A 15,826-nucleotide genomic window follows, 5' to 3' on the forward strand; every position below is an offset into this window, starting at 1 on the left:
ACAGAATGACTGCCTAGAATACGATGATAAAGTAGGAATGAGATAAAATAGAATCGTACCAGAAGCCTTTCCAACTAGAATGTCAAATTGCCCTTTTTAAAAAATGTATAATGAAGTAACCTTGAAAATCATTAGTTCTTTAGACAGCCCAAGCCTTTGGTAAAATTATGAAATTCTATTGCTGTCATTGTCTTTGTATTTTGTTGTTGTGGTGGTTGTTGTTTGGTTTTAGTGCCCGTAAAATTCCAGAGCTTCTCATCCTCACATCTATGTGACACTTCCATCATTTTCATGGACACATTCACTCATTTCTTTTCTGTCCTTAAGCTTTCTTACCAACGAAACTGGTCTCAAGATGAGTTGAAGACTCTTTCCCGCTACAGGGAATAATACCAATAATAATTTCCCGCTACATTGGAATAATACCAATGCTTAGTGTTAGTTTTCTGACAGTTTTTACACTTTAAAACTATGAGTAAAACCTTGGACTAAATGCAGGTATCTGAGAAAGTAAGTAACAATGCCATGGAAGGAAAGGCATCACTTGTTCAGTACACATCTGGTCACCTTCTTTAGTCCATGGGACTCACTCACGTTTCCAAGAGAATATTTCATTTCCACACAGACATAGACATTTCTGACAGTTAAATCCAAAGTAATTCAAATGTTACATAACATTTTTACATTGCATTGTGTGTTTCTTGGGTGTGTGGCATTTGGTATCAAGAAGACCCGCGTTTCAATGCAATCTCTGCCACATTTTGGCTGTGAAGACCAAATGCAGGTTATTTGACTTTCGGGAAACTCAGTCTCCTCCTCTGAGAATTGAGGTTAGTAATACCAACTCATGAACTCATTCTAAGGATCAGATGAGATAATAGATCAGAAAGAGTAGGTGGGTCTATAATATTAGTTACTTGAAGCTAGTTCCCAAATCTCCTCCTAACCCACCTTTCTTTCTTTCTTTTTTTTTTTGAATCTAGACTCAAGATATATTAAAGACTATGCCCATGGGCATCAATTCTTTCCTGTCCTTTAGGGCAGTATTCAGGCCACACGGTTCAATAACAGGAAAGAATGTCATCACATGATTGCATCATGTTCTTCAAAATGAAATCTATTGGACAGTATAAACAACAAAGAACATCATTTGTCAGAATGACCCGGGGGAAATAGTCCAGTGAAACTAAGCAAAGGGAACTTTACACCTTGAGGGAAAATCAAGGATTGTAACAGAACCCTGCAAGAAGAGACATAGCTTTCAAGTTCCAGAGACCTAGAGGTGACTGAGAAGCAGGATGTACCAGAAACTGGGCTTCTTGTTCTACTTATCTAGCACCCTTTCCACAGTGTTGTATATGTAAATAAATAATAAAGCAGTGTGATTTTTAATTTTTTTTTTTTTACTTATGTAAAGTTAGACATCAAAAAGCATCTGTTGGACCTCCACTCCTTAAAAGGAACACATACTAAGTTTGAGAATTATGGTTCTCTGGGCATTGCTGCCTGGCAGTTACAGAAGCCTAGGGAAGTAGGGGTTATCACAGCTGTTCCCAGGTAATATCACAGTAGTTACCCCTGTCACCAGGGCCTTACAACCACTTCCTAATGGTGAGATTGGAATGAGACTGGATGTGTCTGACTCCATGGTCTATGTTGTTTAACAAATGCCAGATACATTGAGTCCCACACACCTTGTGTTAGTTTGTTCTCACACTGCTCTAATGAGCTACCTGAAACTAGGTAATTTATGAATAAAAGAGGTTTAATTGACTCACAGTTCCTCAGGCTGCACAGAAACCATGGCTGGGGAGGCCTCAGGAAACTTACAGTTATGGAAGAAGGGCGAAGGGGAAGCAGACACCTTCTTCACATGGTGGAGCAGGAGGAAGAGAGAGAAGAGGGAAGTGCCACATACTTTTAAAAAAACAGATCTCCCGAGAACTCATTCACTATCATGTGAACAGCAAGGGGGAAGTCCACCTACATGATTCAGTCACCTCCTTCCAGGCCCCTTCTCCAATGTGGGTATTACAATTCAACATGAAATTTGGGTGCGGACACAGCAAAACCATGACTTGGCTCAGATCTCTTATCTCCAAACCCTAGTACTTTATGTAATCTTAAAGTAGAAAAACAGACAAACAAAAAAATAGATAAAGTTGACTTTTCTCTCAAGAAAAGTGAAATGTTCTATTTCCTCTTAGGTGGAGACCATGAGTATGTCTGCTATTTGTACATAACTCAATGGGTGATAGTTGATCTAAATTCCAGGGGAGACATGAGAGTTTAAAGGGAGACACTCATGTAGAAGCCCTAGTGTGAAAGGGCCCCTACATTTGACACTTAAATGGACAGCCAGAAGTCAGGGCACTTGTCCTCTTCCTACATAGGTGACCTTATTAAGGGAAGGAGAGGGTGCTCAGAGGGTTTTGCTTTTCTATGGCCCTGTTTTCAATGTTGGCATGGCAGAACACCACAGTGGCACTTGGCTACCTGCTCTTCTCTGCCTGTACATAGGGAATATTTCAGCCAAATGGCATTGTTTTCTCATAACCCACGAATTGATTTGGCCAGTGACTATGTATTACTCGAATATATATTGCTTGGATTGGCTTCAGTTGCCTATATCAATTTAGAAGCTTTAACAATGTTTAACCCATATGTCGAGTAGCAATTTGGGAGTATTAAAAGAAACACTGGTTTACCTCATTTTAGTACGAATGAATCGTCTTAGAGAAATAGAAAGTAATCAAAAATTAAACAAGTAAATACAATCACCAGTAACCCGGGTTAAAAATATATTTAGGTAATTGAAAGCCTAAGTCATTACATTTCCATTGGACCAACCAAGATTGTTCCAAATGTATTCATGGAAGATTTATTCAAGGATATTTTGACATTGGCAAAAGGGCTAGTTTTCTGGTGGGTTATGAGACTCTCAAATAACATCGAAAGGCAGTATTTGAAAGTAAGATTCTGTCATGCACACCGTTTTCTGTGTCTTTTGAAGACGTGGGTAACACTATTACAGAAAAATACTATTATACCTAGCACGATTGAAACAAACTATATGTAATTTAATGTAATAGTTCTTAAACTGTGCAGCTTCACATCCTCTGCAAATCAGCTCCTACATCTGGACGATGAGAATTCTAACAGCACTGATCTCAAAGGGGTTTTTGGTTGTGATGTGAGATAGATAAGATATTTATCATGTGATCACTAGTTTTATCAAGTGAAGGAGATAAGAGACTCATCATATGATCACTAGTTATCTTGGCTCTCTGCCTTACCATTTCTGTGATAGCAGGAAAAGAGTAGCAAAGTTATGAACTCTGCCAGTCTTGGTATGCAATTTGTAAGATAGTATGTATAACAGTCAGTGGTACAAAGCCACAGAAATCCTAAAGTGTTATTTTAAATCAGATTTCCATTTTCGTCACCTCCATTCCTTTCAGGGATCTTGGGAAAGGGAACGAACTACTTTACTTTAAAAAACAGTTTTTGTTTTTTTTTTTTCTGAATGAAGATAATGAAAGCCTTCCTGACCCAAATAGCATGCAGCCTGGAGTGTCATATATTGTTTTTGTGTAGGAGTGATATTAATAACCTGAGTATGTATGGAGTCATAAAAATAGCTTTTGTCATAACATCACTTGTGTGCTGCTATTTGTCTCATAAGTAATCTGTCACATTCATTTTAAGTTAAAGTGTGGATATGTGACAGGTGGAATCTACAATTGTTTTATTGGGCTGGATGTAGAAATAATGACCTTGATGTTGCTATTCAGAATATTATGTGGCATCTGGAACCCCGATAGTTTCCCAATGTTATTAGTAGTGATATTACTACCTCTCCATTACATGCATGGTTAGTGATCAAATTTATTTATTTATTTATTTAAATTTTTGAATGATTTTAGAAACCATATGCATACAGATGTATTAAGATATATATGCTTCTTGTGGTGAGGTTATTGGTTTTAAAATACACATTGTTAGCTTTTAAAATAAAAATTGGCATTTCGAGTTGTCATGCTTGAAAGACACTTGGAAGTAGCATGAAAAGAATCCTAGATTGAAAGCTATTTTAGGTCATGAGGGAAAATGTGCTTGATATGACACTGGTAACTTCATACCAATTGAATCCATGGGGTCTTGGAACCTGAAATGGAATTTATGATAAAATACCCACCATGAGGTCTTATCTTAACGGAGAAAACACATTGCTTTGTTAGTCCTCCAGATAGAAACTTCATTGTTTGGGGAATTATTTCAGTAGAGGATGAAAGGACGAATAAGAAAAATACACCATTTTTTTTGTCAACTGCCACCCCTCCCACCCCAGTGTTCCCACCAATCATTAGAATAAGAAACATGAGTCTTTGTCCTTTGCTAAGTCTAAGCCATGCCAACAAGTAAACCCGTATAGGAAAATGACACAATTAGGGGAATTTGCAAGTGCTGTTATGCCAGCAGTAGTTTTTTCCATGAAGTAATCTGATGATTCATACACTGGAGATCAGGAGACAAAATAGATTCTACCTGGATAGAGACCCACTATCACAATGATACTTGGCCAGTTCATTTTGGTTGAGGGCCTTAGAGAATGCGCACAATCTGACAAATAATAGTGCCCATATGAGTTGGGAGAAAGAGTCAAAGTGTTGTACCCTGATGAGCCACACATGCGTGGGTCAGGGAAGATGGTTTTCACCAGATGTCTGTTGAGTCTGATTGTAGAGACTTTCAAGAGAGGGTTTTATTGAGGAAAAAAAGAAGCAAACATAACAAAGTATTATTCTGCTTTAGACTGAAATCAGGGACTGTTTTCTGAGAATAAAATGACTTCATAAAGGAATCAAGAAAATTATCTTGATGCTCAGCCTGTCAGATAATCAAAGGTAAATTCTCAAGTTGAATCCTAAAGGAACACTCAGTCCTCTTAACTTCCATTGTTGTGTGTGTATGTATGTGTGCAAGATAGAAATTTCTGCAGCTATTTAGGTGAAAGCACTTTGGAAAATGCAATATTTAGTATTGTTCAGTAGTTGATCCAAATACATATGGTAGAATGTACAAGGTTTATGTTCCTGGCCTGGTTGCAGGGGAAGAAAATGTCATCTCGTGGCTGAAAAATAGTCTCAGTGTTGGATACTATGAAATCTTCAGCATGAAAAAAAGAGAACGTATCCCTTCTATGTATCAGCTTCCCAGGAATGAAGCAAACATAAATATTTTTCAGTTTGGTCATTTGTGAATTAGTCATGATGAAAAAGCGGTCCGTTTCTGCCAGATAAAGAGTAATACAGCACAGAACTTTGAGGCAGTATTAATATTTCTGTTGTGCCTAAAAAGTAATCAACATAGTTTCCATGGGTCACACAAAATTTCTCATGATTGAAACAGTGTCATTGAAAGTTGGGGGAAGGACACATCGGTTAGAACCTGTTTAAATGAAAAATGTATTTATGCTTTCACTTCATGGTAATTTTATCAGAGGGGCTGGGTTTGGGGGAAGGTACCTGCAAGCACGTGCATAAAGTTTGGGCTTCAAGAAAGTGGGTGAAAGCATCATATTTGAGCTGCCATGTTTGACATGTCCCCTCAGAATCCCATGGACACTGGACAGTTTCCTGAAGGCTGTGGTTTCCCCATCCCTGGTGGGTGTCTGCATGTAATAGAAGCTCCAAAGATACCTGGAGTCTCGAAGCTTCCTTCAGCATCTTCCTTTATTAGACCAATTTGAGGCTTTCTAGAAAAGCATACACTCCGTGTTTGCAATGTGTGTGTGTGCCCAGTTGCCACATTATGCTGGTTAAGAGCATGGATTCTGGAGCCAGACTGCATTGGCTCATATCTTAGCTCTGCCACTTCTTCAGGAGCGTGAGTAAGTTTCTGCATCACCCTGCCTCAGTATCTTTCTGTACAATGCACATAGTTAGAGTATCTACTCTTAGAGTGTTTGTGAGGATTGAAAGAGTTAATATATGTGAAAGACTTAGAAGAGGACCTAGCACACAGGAAGTGACTTACGTGATTTTTTTTTTTTTTTTAGACGGAATCTCGCTCTGTCACCCAGGCTGGAGTGCAGTGGCATGATCTCTGCTCACTGCAACCTCCGCCTTCTGGGTTCAAGTGATTCTTCCGCCTCAGCCTTCCGAGTAGCTGGGATTACAGGTGCGCGCCACCATGGCCGGCTACTTTTTTTTATTTTTAGTAGAGACGGGGTTCCACCATATTGGCCAGGCTGGTCTAGAACTCCTGACCTCTTGATCCTCCCGCCTCAGCCTCCCAAAGTGCTGGGATTACAAGCGTGAGCCACCGCACAAGGCCTGATTTTTATTTTTTCTATAGAGATCAGGGGAATGTTAACCTCCCCTAGAAACAGCATGACTTGCCGTCCTCTCAGCAGGTGAGTTACAGAAGGCCTGTACAGTACCACAGGAAAGAGGCCTGACTACTTATTTGTTTTTGTTCTCCTTGTGGAGGGTTCCTTGCGAATTTGACCCTTTCCCTGTTTTATAAGGGGACAAATAAAGATGAGATAGGGAAGTAGGGGTAGGCATTGCCTTTGTTCATAGGACCTTGCTGATCTGCGGGGGGATGATTGCTGGGGGAAGATCGTGGGGCTTGGAGGCAGAGCACATAGTTTTGGCTCTAGTTCTGCCCTAGGTAAGTCATTCAGTTTCTCGCTGAATGGGCTGAGTTTTGCTTTCCTACTTGTGCACTTGAAAGGCTTATTGTAAGGAGAGTGAACATGGAAATCATAAAATGATTGGACAGGCTCAAGGACCATGTGTAAGGCATCAGTACCAAGTCAGTGGTCATTGCTAGGTATGTTTCTGAATGAATTTAATTTTTTTTCTGGTATATCCTGCAGTTGGGGATTTTAGTTAAAAAATGTGCTCACATTCAAGAAGTCTGGACCAGCTCTGGACCAAATTGCACAAGAGGTGGTGTTTGGGCTTCAAATCCAGTTCCTGCTTTTTGTTGTTGTTGTTCTTTTTCTCTTTGTTTCCATGAACTTCTTCAGGGACTCAATGGCCTGATCCTGCACTCTTCGCCCCACAATTAATGAGGCTACTTCACTACGGATCCCAACCTTTGCTGCTCTCTCTCCCTGTTTCTGGGATGTTTACCTTTCTTCTCTCACCTACTTAACTTTTGGAAACCCAGTTTTACTACCTGTAACCTGGAGATGCCATTACGGACTTCAGAAGTTAACATATGTGGTATGTAAATCATCTAGCACAGTGCCTGGTGTATATCAGCTGCCTCTCTCTGCCTCTCACTCATTCCGTCTGTCTCCTCTTTTCCCTCGTCTCCCTTCTCCTAAGGATTTGCCTGCCAATCTATCTTTTATTTTAGAAATCCCAATGGTGGTACTGATGGATCAGTAAACCCTTTCATGACACATAGTAGCAGTTTCCTAGTGACTGCAACTCTTCACTGAAACAAAAGACTTCATAGGTGGTGGATTTTTAGGCTTTGTGACAAACTCATGAGGGCTCTGTGGGGACAAAGGAGGACATTTTAGCCACTCCAGATTACCATTTTTGCCTTTGAGCGTTGTTCTTGAATTTCTCCTAGAAAGAAAAGAGAAATCTGCCTGAAGCAGCTCTGCCATCCCCCCACACCGATTGTCAGGCCCACTGTGGGCAATGTAGGTTTCCTTTTGCCAGCCTGGCATGGAGTGAAGGGGAAGTTTGTGCTCCTCTGGTTCCCTCAGCTGACCAGGAAACCATACCAGGAGCAGCAGGGAGGGCAGAGTCTAGTGGAGTCCTCTGTGCTGGGACTGTGGGACCAGGACAGGGCAAGGACAGCAGGAAGGAAAGATCAGCTCATGCAGCAAACACCACCCACACTGGATGCATTCAACTCGGTCCTTAGAGATAAATGTTAGAGACAAAGGCACCATTAGGAACCAGGACATTGGATGTGTACTTTAGAGTTCTCATAAAGTGTGCAGACAGTCACAGTGAGGAATGCACTGTAAGAATTTCAGATGAGGTTTATTTTGTCCCCTAGCCCTTTGGTTACCACAGTTTGTTTTGGTTTTAGCAAAGCTAATAAAAAATACATTTATCTTGCTACACAGTGATGAGACAATAGCAGAATACCAATCCTGAAATCACGTTATTAAAGCATTTTCTTTTTCTGTGCTTTTGGAGGGATTTTGCATTAGCCAAAAAAATGATGACAGGTGTTGTCATGACCAAACTCTCTTTTAAAAGTTTTGGCCAGATTGAATTGTAGGATCACGTTAACGTGACAGTGGGTCTTAGTGATATTTGTAAGATGTTGATATGGCCATTTTTCTACCACAGTGTTCTTTAAACAGCCTTTCTCCAAATGGGCATATCGTCTTTCAGCCTTACAGAAATCAAAAACAGAAAGTGACAAGCTTTCATACCAAGTAAGATTGTGTATCTCCACCATCCCGTTCTCTAGCTTCTGATATTAACAGCCATCACCCAAGAGGGTAGAGCTGTTATTTTGACACATAAATTGTACCTTGGGCTCCTTTGAAAATGTTCTCTGGTTCCTTGTCAAGTTTGCATCGAATATTAAAGATGGAAGACCTTGGTTTTTATAGGTGTCACATTCCAACTCCAAATTAGATTCTATGTGAGGATGTTGTAAATAACTCAGTAAACACATATGAAAATTGAACATGTAACAATTCAACTTCCTTTTCATTTTAGGAATTAGAATTCATAGTCTTACTTTCTTACCTTAATCTGATTACAGTATTAGAAGTATCCAAATGACTTTACATTTAGCTATCAATTATTATTTTTTAAAACATTGCGTAGTTGTGCTTCAGTTTGTACAGTTAATGAAAGAGCAAAGAGTGAAGTGCGTAGTTTTACAGACTTTTTTAGGTTTGTGTTTCCCTTTAAATTCTCCTTATTTTTATTTTATTTATTTATTTATTTATTTATGTATTTATTTATTTATTTATTTTTTGAGACAGAGTCTTGCTCTGTTGCCGAGGCTGGAGTGCAGTGGCACCATCTCGGCTCACTGCAAGCTCTGCCTCCCGGGTTCACACCATTCTCCTGCCTCAGCCTCCTGAGTAGCTGGGACTACAGGCACCTGCCACCACGCCCAGCTAAACTTCTGTATTTTTTTTTTTTAGTAGAGATGGGGTTTCACCGTGTTAGCCAGGATGGTCTTGAACTCCTGACCTCATGATCCGCCTGTCTCGGCCTCCCAAAGTGCTGGGATTACAGGTGTGAGCCACCGTGCCTGGCCAAATTCTCCTTATTTTTTTAAAAAACAACTCTGGTGGCTTAATGTATTCCATTATACTTGCCTTTTCTTTGCACTTTACTGAGTCAAGAGTTTAGATTTTAAAGCCTCTGTTACTTAAAGTTTATGGTTTTCAGTAATGTTGCATTTGGATGATGGTAGGTGGTGACAGTAGATCTAGGGTCCTGGTAACATCCTGAAGATTTGGAACTCAGGGCTTTTCTTCATCTGCTTTGCTCAAGACTGAGATGGTTTCAATGGATATACTTTACTTCAGCCCTGGATGATATCTGTGAATGTGTTTCTGTAGAAAATGATGTCATCTTAAGAATCCCATCATGTTAACTTAGGGTCTGCTGTCATGTTTTTATATTCTGTAATTTCTTTCAGAAAAGAAATTATCACCTTCTTATTTAATAGTTTCAGAAATTTTAACAAACTATAAAAAAAGTTGTGGGGTGGGGAGAATATTGAATTATTAGGTGGTCGAATAATGTATAATATGACATTTTCACTTAACTGTTGACAACTGGCAGCATGAAGAGTGTAACCAGTGGATGGGGTGATTGATGTAGACGTAAGGAAGAAGAAATGGTTTGTATAATCTCTGCTCTTCCCTTCGATCGACATGCTCAAAGGCTGGCTATACCAAAGATTGATTCCAAGAATTAGAATCAAATGCAACCAGTATGGAATATTTCCTCAACGTGCTTACCATGGTGGAGTAGGAGGAATCTTATTTAGGTGGGCTATGGTGGGTCAGCATAGGGACAGAGCCGAAGGGAGGCACAGCTTCTCTGATTTCTTGTGTATTTGATGTCTGAAGAACACAGGACTTTTTTGCTTATCAAGCGTCTCATGATGTGGTGTGTCAAAGCTCTCAGTGGCTCTTGTTTCTCACTACAGTGACCTAAACCATTTGTCAAGAGACACCATTGTTTTGCATTCAGTGAAACAGAAAGGTGAGTATCTGTGTATGTGTTTTGGAAGGATGGGATAGTGCCAGTTTACTAGCAATTTCCTATAATCTGCAACCAGTCTTACCTATGCAACCCCAAATATTTTGGGGTCCAGAGCCTTGAGAATGATCACTATTATTATCTGACAGCTGCATAGGGGTGAGACAAACCATAAAATGTTGAGAACCCCTGGCCTAGACAGCTATGACCTCACTGTTGTGTCTGGCATTCACTGCTACAAACAACACAAATCATGTACTTTATATCTTGAAGTCATCACTCAGCCCTGTGTTTTCTCATTTCTGTGTCTTTACTTAGATCATAAACCTAGGATTTCCTCTTCTCTGCTTATCTAAATCCTACTCCTCTTTCAAGGCCAATCTTAAGTGGCTTATCTTCCATGAAGAATTCCCAGACTGTTTTAACTCACGGTGGTTCCCTTTTTCTCGGAGCTCATAGTCATTATCAATTATACCACTTTGGGCTATTCATCAGGAACTGCCATGTGTACTTTTATGTTCTTTTGTAGTTGTTATTTAACTGTCATTTTCATTAACTTCTCAAGCAGGTATGCGTTATCTCCTCAACCCAGACATAGGGAGCAGGACAGTATATCCAGTAATTTTTTGTATTGTCTGTGTAATTATTCACATCCCATATTCATGGCAGGGCTGTTATTAAGCATGTGTTGGTTAACTGATTATGAGACAGTTATGTGCAGACAGTAGCCCTTGCTATTCTTTTATAGCTCATTTGTCCTGCGTGTTGCTAGGCACAGAGTAAGTTTTGTGCTTTAGTCCCTGTAAGTATATGGTGACTGGCTGACCCACTGGGTCCACAGAAACACAAATTCATGCTTCTCATTCTATACATTTAGTGTGCCTTGTGCCCTGCTTGTGGAAGATAGTTCAAACATATTAATTGACTTACTCTTCACAGTAGCCCTTTGAGTTAGTTGCTGTTATTTATATGTTACAGATGGCTAAGGCACTTAGAGGGTTTGAGTAGCCTGTCCAGGTCTCATGGCCTGTGGAACCTGGATTTGAACACAAGTCTGAGTAACTCTCTCAAGAGAGAGTTTTTATTACTCACCACTTTCCACTCTGCTGAATTCTTACTACATACATGCCATGCTTCAGTTTTTTAGTCATTCCTATCTCTGATTAGTCACAGTTTTGTGTGCATACATTTCTTTGTGAGTCATCATTTTGGGCATAGAACTGGGTTGAAACTCATAGTCAGCAACCCAGATTTGTCTATCATATCCTCCATCAGAGGAAAGTTCCTATCAATGTAAATAGAGGGATGGGTGGCGAGTTATTTTAAAAAGCTGATATATCACAGAGAAAAAAATCCTGCTAAGAGAGGGAGACCCTCCCTCTCCCACCCCTTCACTCCTACCCCACTCATCACACTCACACATCACACATATCACATACATCATACTCACACATCTCTCTCTCTCTCACACACATACACACACACCTTTGGGAGCAAAAAGTAATTGAGTTTTACTTTTAGGGCAGTGCAATTAGATTTTTCTTTACTCACTTTTAATATTATATTAGCTTTCTCTGATAAAATGAAGAAGCAGTTTACAACTGTTGAGGTAATTTCTGAATCAGATGTGGGTTTCTTTATGCTCCACCGTGATTGGCCATTTGCTTTGTAGTGAAGGAGTTTGCACTTCAGCTAAGCCTGGAAAAATGTCTCAGCTCCTTCTGCTGGGTGCGCCAACCCTTTCAGCTGTTCAAGACACAGGATGTGAGGAGGAATTGTTTAACAGTGACAGCATGAGGTAAATTCTGACATCAGGTGTCAGGGGTTCTATTCTTGGTTTTGTTTCTGGACTGCTAATTTAGGGTGAGAATGATTTTCCCCTCAGCGTCCTCATCTGGGTAATGAAGTAGTCCAGGACAGTATTTTTGCAGCCATTATTTGGGTTTACATGATCTCCTTTTGACAATCTCAAGTAAACACTGCTTTAAGATTTAAGACTTTTATACCACATCTAAAGGCTCAGTGGAGTGAGTTGAGCCATCAGAGAAATCTGTCTTGTTGTGTCTTCCTCATTTCTTTTGATTAGTCTGAGTTGCCAGATCATTTTCAAATGGCTGTGCATCAAGGCTCACCTGGGAGCTTGTAAACATAGTGGTGCTTGGCCCATAAGAGGCTGGATCCACAGGGGAAGGTCCCAGTAGTTCAGATTTTCAGAGTTCTTCCCAGGACACCGTGAAGCATACTAGTGATAAGGGCATCTGGGCTGCACCATTAACCAGCTCAAAAATAGTTCATTCAAAATTTCCGCATGACTATTTCATTATTTTGTTATTAGAGTTGATAGTTTTAATACATAAAAATAGAGGATAAATGATAATATTTTATATATAAATAAAATACATTTTATATGTATAATAGTATAATACATAAGAATAGAAGATAAATAATAAATAAAAATAGGTCTATTTGAATTTCTGATAATGCATGTTCTTGCATGCCTATGTCCCACGCAATATTCGAATCTTGTTTTATCTTGTTTGGCAATGCCTCATGCCATACAGCCAGGAAAATCTCAATTCTTTCACAAAAGCTAATGCTGAGAGGTTACAAAGGACCTTGAGACAGAGGGTTTATAGAGGCTTTGGTACTGCCCATTAAAACGTATTCTGAGTCCTTTTGAGAACCATTATACTGGAAATTTGGAGATGCCTTTTTAATTTTTGGTTCCTTTTCTTCTCTTTCTGTTGCATTTTGCCAGTGCAGCATTCACTTTTATTTCTTAAATAAATAGAAGATTTTTTTTTTTTAGAGTGTCAAGGAATTTAACCACATGGCTCCTATTAAGCCATCATTTCATACAGAAATTTGTTGCAATCTTTCTCATGTGGATACTGCCATCTTCTCCTAAATTGCAAAGTATCTTGATGTGAGGTGTGTAAGAAATCTAAGACCTCCTCACAGACCAATTTGTTGTCTTCACAAATAGTTATTCTTTCAAATAGACTATTTCTTACTATAGTTACATTGTACTTCTTTGGGCTCCTTTGGAAAAAATTTACCCAAGACATACCAAACAAGGTAGGAAACCAAGGCATTGGCCATTGTTCAAGAGCAAACCAGGTCAGCACTAACAAAGCCAGGATTCATTTCTATTGAAATTGATCTCTGGGTACCACCCACAGTTATTACAAACTGACTCAGCAAAAAAGGCCTGTGGCCATTCGGAAAGCAAATATTTTTGCTTTGGCTTTTATTTAATAAGTTTTCAAATGTGATTTTCTAGGCCCCTAATAGGCACACTTACCTTGTGAATATAGCACATACTAGCACAGAGCCTGCAATGGTGGTTGTGATTGTCAAGGATCTGCTGCTTCTGGGTGCTTTGGGGTGGAATGTGGGTGGATGGAATAACAGCTTCTGTGACTGCAGGTGAGGACAGTTTGATTAGTTCTTAAAACATTTTTTTTCAAACTCAAAAATATCTACTAATACTTCTGATTTTCCACCTTAAAATATTGTTGTCGAAGGAATTAAGGGGTTCTGCAGGTCAAAAACCAAGTGTTCCCAAATTTACTTAACTTTTTGGTAAGCACATGTTAGATTGGACCTGGGGAAATAAAAGAGTTGTCTGTGTTGGGTCAGGCACAGTGGTGATTCCAGGCAAAGGGTAGTCAGTGGGGAAATGAGATGAACAGTTTGCTTCCCTGAGGCCCCAAACCACTGTTTTGTACAACGAGCATTGGAAATCCTTCCCTCAACTGCACTTTTTTTTCCATAGGGCAAATGGACTAATGAATAAAGAACAATGGGCAGCAATTTAAACCTCTAGAAGAGCTGCAGAGAGTGAAAGTGTTTAGGAGGGAAGACAGAATGAGCCTGGCTTTGTTGCCCTTCATCCAGCTGCTGAAGCCCTAGTCCACAGCTAAATGCCTTCAAGTCTGTGTGTCAAATATTCATCTGTAAAGAAGTGATAATGCCACTTACTTGGCTGGGCTATGGAGAAGATTAAAGCAAGTAATATATGTTAAGTGCCTAGCACAATGCCTGGGAGGGGTATAGCTTTTAAGGAGCTCAGAAAACCTTAATTCCCTCTTGCCTTTAAAACTCCATTTGTGAGGGTATATTCTGGAATTAGAAAGGGTACTTATTGCACTAACTCATTAAGAGATTGTTCATGGACTTGTTTATTTATATGCTGTGTTTCCTCTGATTAATAACCTACTTTGGAGCTCACCACGACCAAGCATGAGGTAAAATGATCTTCCTTTACTCAAAATGTGTGCTATATTTGAAATTCTGGCTGACGGTGGCAGCCTCAAAAACTCATGACCTCAGTTATCCGGGTTTCTTTCAGCTCTAGTGCTGTTTTAATTATAAGTATTTACTTTTTTTTTTTCTTTCATGGCAAGAGCTGTGTATTTCCATCACCATGGTTATCTTCTGATGCCTCAAAGTATTTGGCTGTTTTCCTTTATTTAGGCATAAAGGCACAGACATTGTAATTTGTCCAAAAGTATTTGCTGTCTCCAAACAGTAGACAGAATGGCATACATTTATGAAGTGCTAAACCATTACCATTGTTTTGTGTTTGGTGCTTGCAAACTGGGAGCTTTACATGTTATTAAAAGCTTTCAACACCTTCTTCTCCTCCTTTGAAAAATAATCAGCATATTGCTTGCCTCCAGCATTCTTTTTTTTTTTTTTCTGTTTCTTGATTTGCCATTTTATTTATTTATTTATTTATTTATTTTTATTATTATTATATTTAGGTTTTATGGTACATGTGCGCAATGTGCAGGTTAGTTACATATGTATACATGTGCCATGCTGGTGTGCTGCACCCACTAACTCGTCATCTAGCATTAGGTATATCTCCCAATGCTATCCCTCCCCCCTCCCCCCACCCCACAACAGTCCCCAGAGTGTGATGTTCCCCTTCCTGTGTCCATGTGTTCTCATTGTTCAATTCCCACCTATGAGTGAGAATATGCGGTGTTTGGTTTTTTGTTCTTGCGATAGTTTACTGAGAATGATGATTTCCAATTTCATCCATGTCCCTACAAAGGACATGAACTCATCATTTTTTATGGCTGCATAGTATTCCGTGGTGTATATGTGCCACATTTTCTTAATCCAGACTATCATTGTTGGACATTTGGGTTGGTTCCAAGTCTTTGCTATTGTGAATAATGCCGCAATAAACATACGTGTGCATGTGTCTTTATAGCAGCATGATTTATAGTCCTTTGGGTATATACCCAGTAATGGGATGGCTGCCTCCAGCATTCTTTTAAGGAAAGCCAAAGACAGTGTTTTCCAATTTCCGAAAATCTAATTCCAAATGCAATGGCAGTACACACTGGTTGGACCTTTTAGGGGTTGGTTAACAAGCTGTTTGACCTATTTGTTTTCAAACCCATTTCAGATTTGCAGCTCTCCATATTAAAACTAGTTGCTTGTTTGGTGGTGGAAATATTCTATTGCATTGGAGGAAAGGTATTGTAGACACACCTTGAAAGTATTCCAAATGTATCTGAAAGAGCATTGACGTTCAGCCATCAGAGGGGAGCAGAAATTCTTCTGGCAGACCCCAAATCTTTGACATG

At 39.5% G+C, this 15,826-nt stretch overlaps 2 protein-coding genes across 3 annotated transcripts in view; both read left to right on the top strand.

Annotated features, from left to right (window-relative positions):
* LOC134760092 (AP-4 complex accessory subunit RUSC1-like) overlaps positions 1-9,079 on the top strand; it is a 37,387-nt gene extending 28,308 nt beyond the window's left edge. Inside the window, exon 3 of the mRNA XM_063715669.1 lies at positions 984-9,079. Coding sequence (XP_063571739.1) covers positions 984-1,091 — 108 coding nt within the window. The 3' untranslated portion in view covers positions 1,092-9,079. The remainder of the gene's footprint in view (positions 1-983) is intronic.
* Positions 1-15,826, top strand: part of FLRT2 (fibronectin leucine rich transmembrane protein 2) — a 101,933-nt gene that overhangs the window by 35,023 nt on the left and 51,084 nt on the right. The gene's annotated exons all lie outside the window — the stretch shown is intronic.

The sequence above is a fragment of the Pongo abelii genome, chromosome 15 (assembly GCF_028885655.2).
Source record: "Pongo abelii isolate AG06213 chromosome 15, NHGRI_mPonAbe1-v2.0_pri, whole genome shotgun sequence".
In the NCBI taxonomy this organism is placed as follows: Eukaryota; Metazoa; Chordata; class Mammalia; order Primates; family Hominidae; genus Pongo; species Pongo abelii.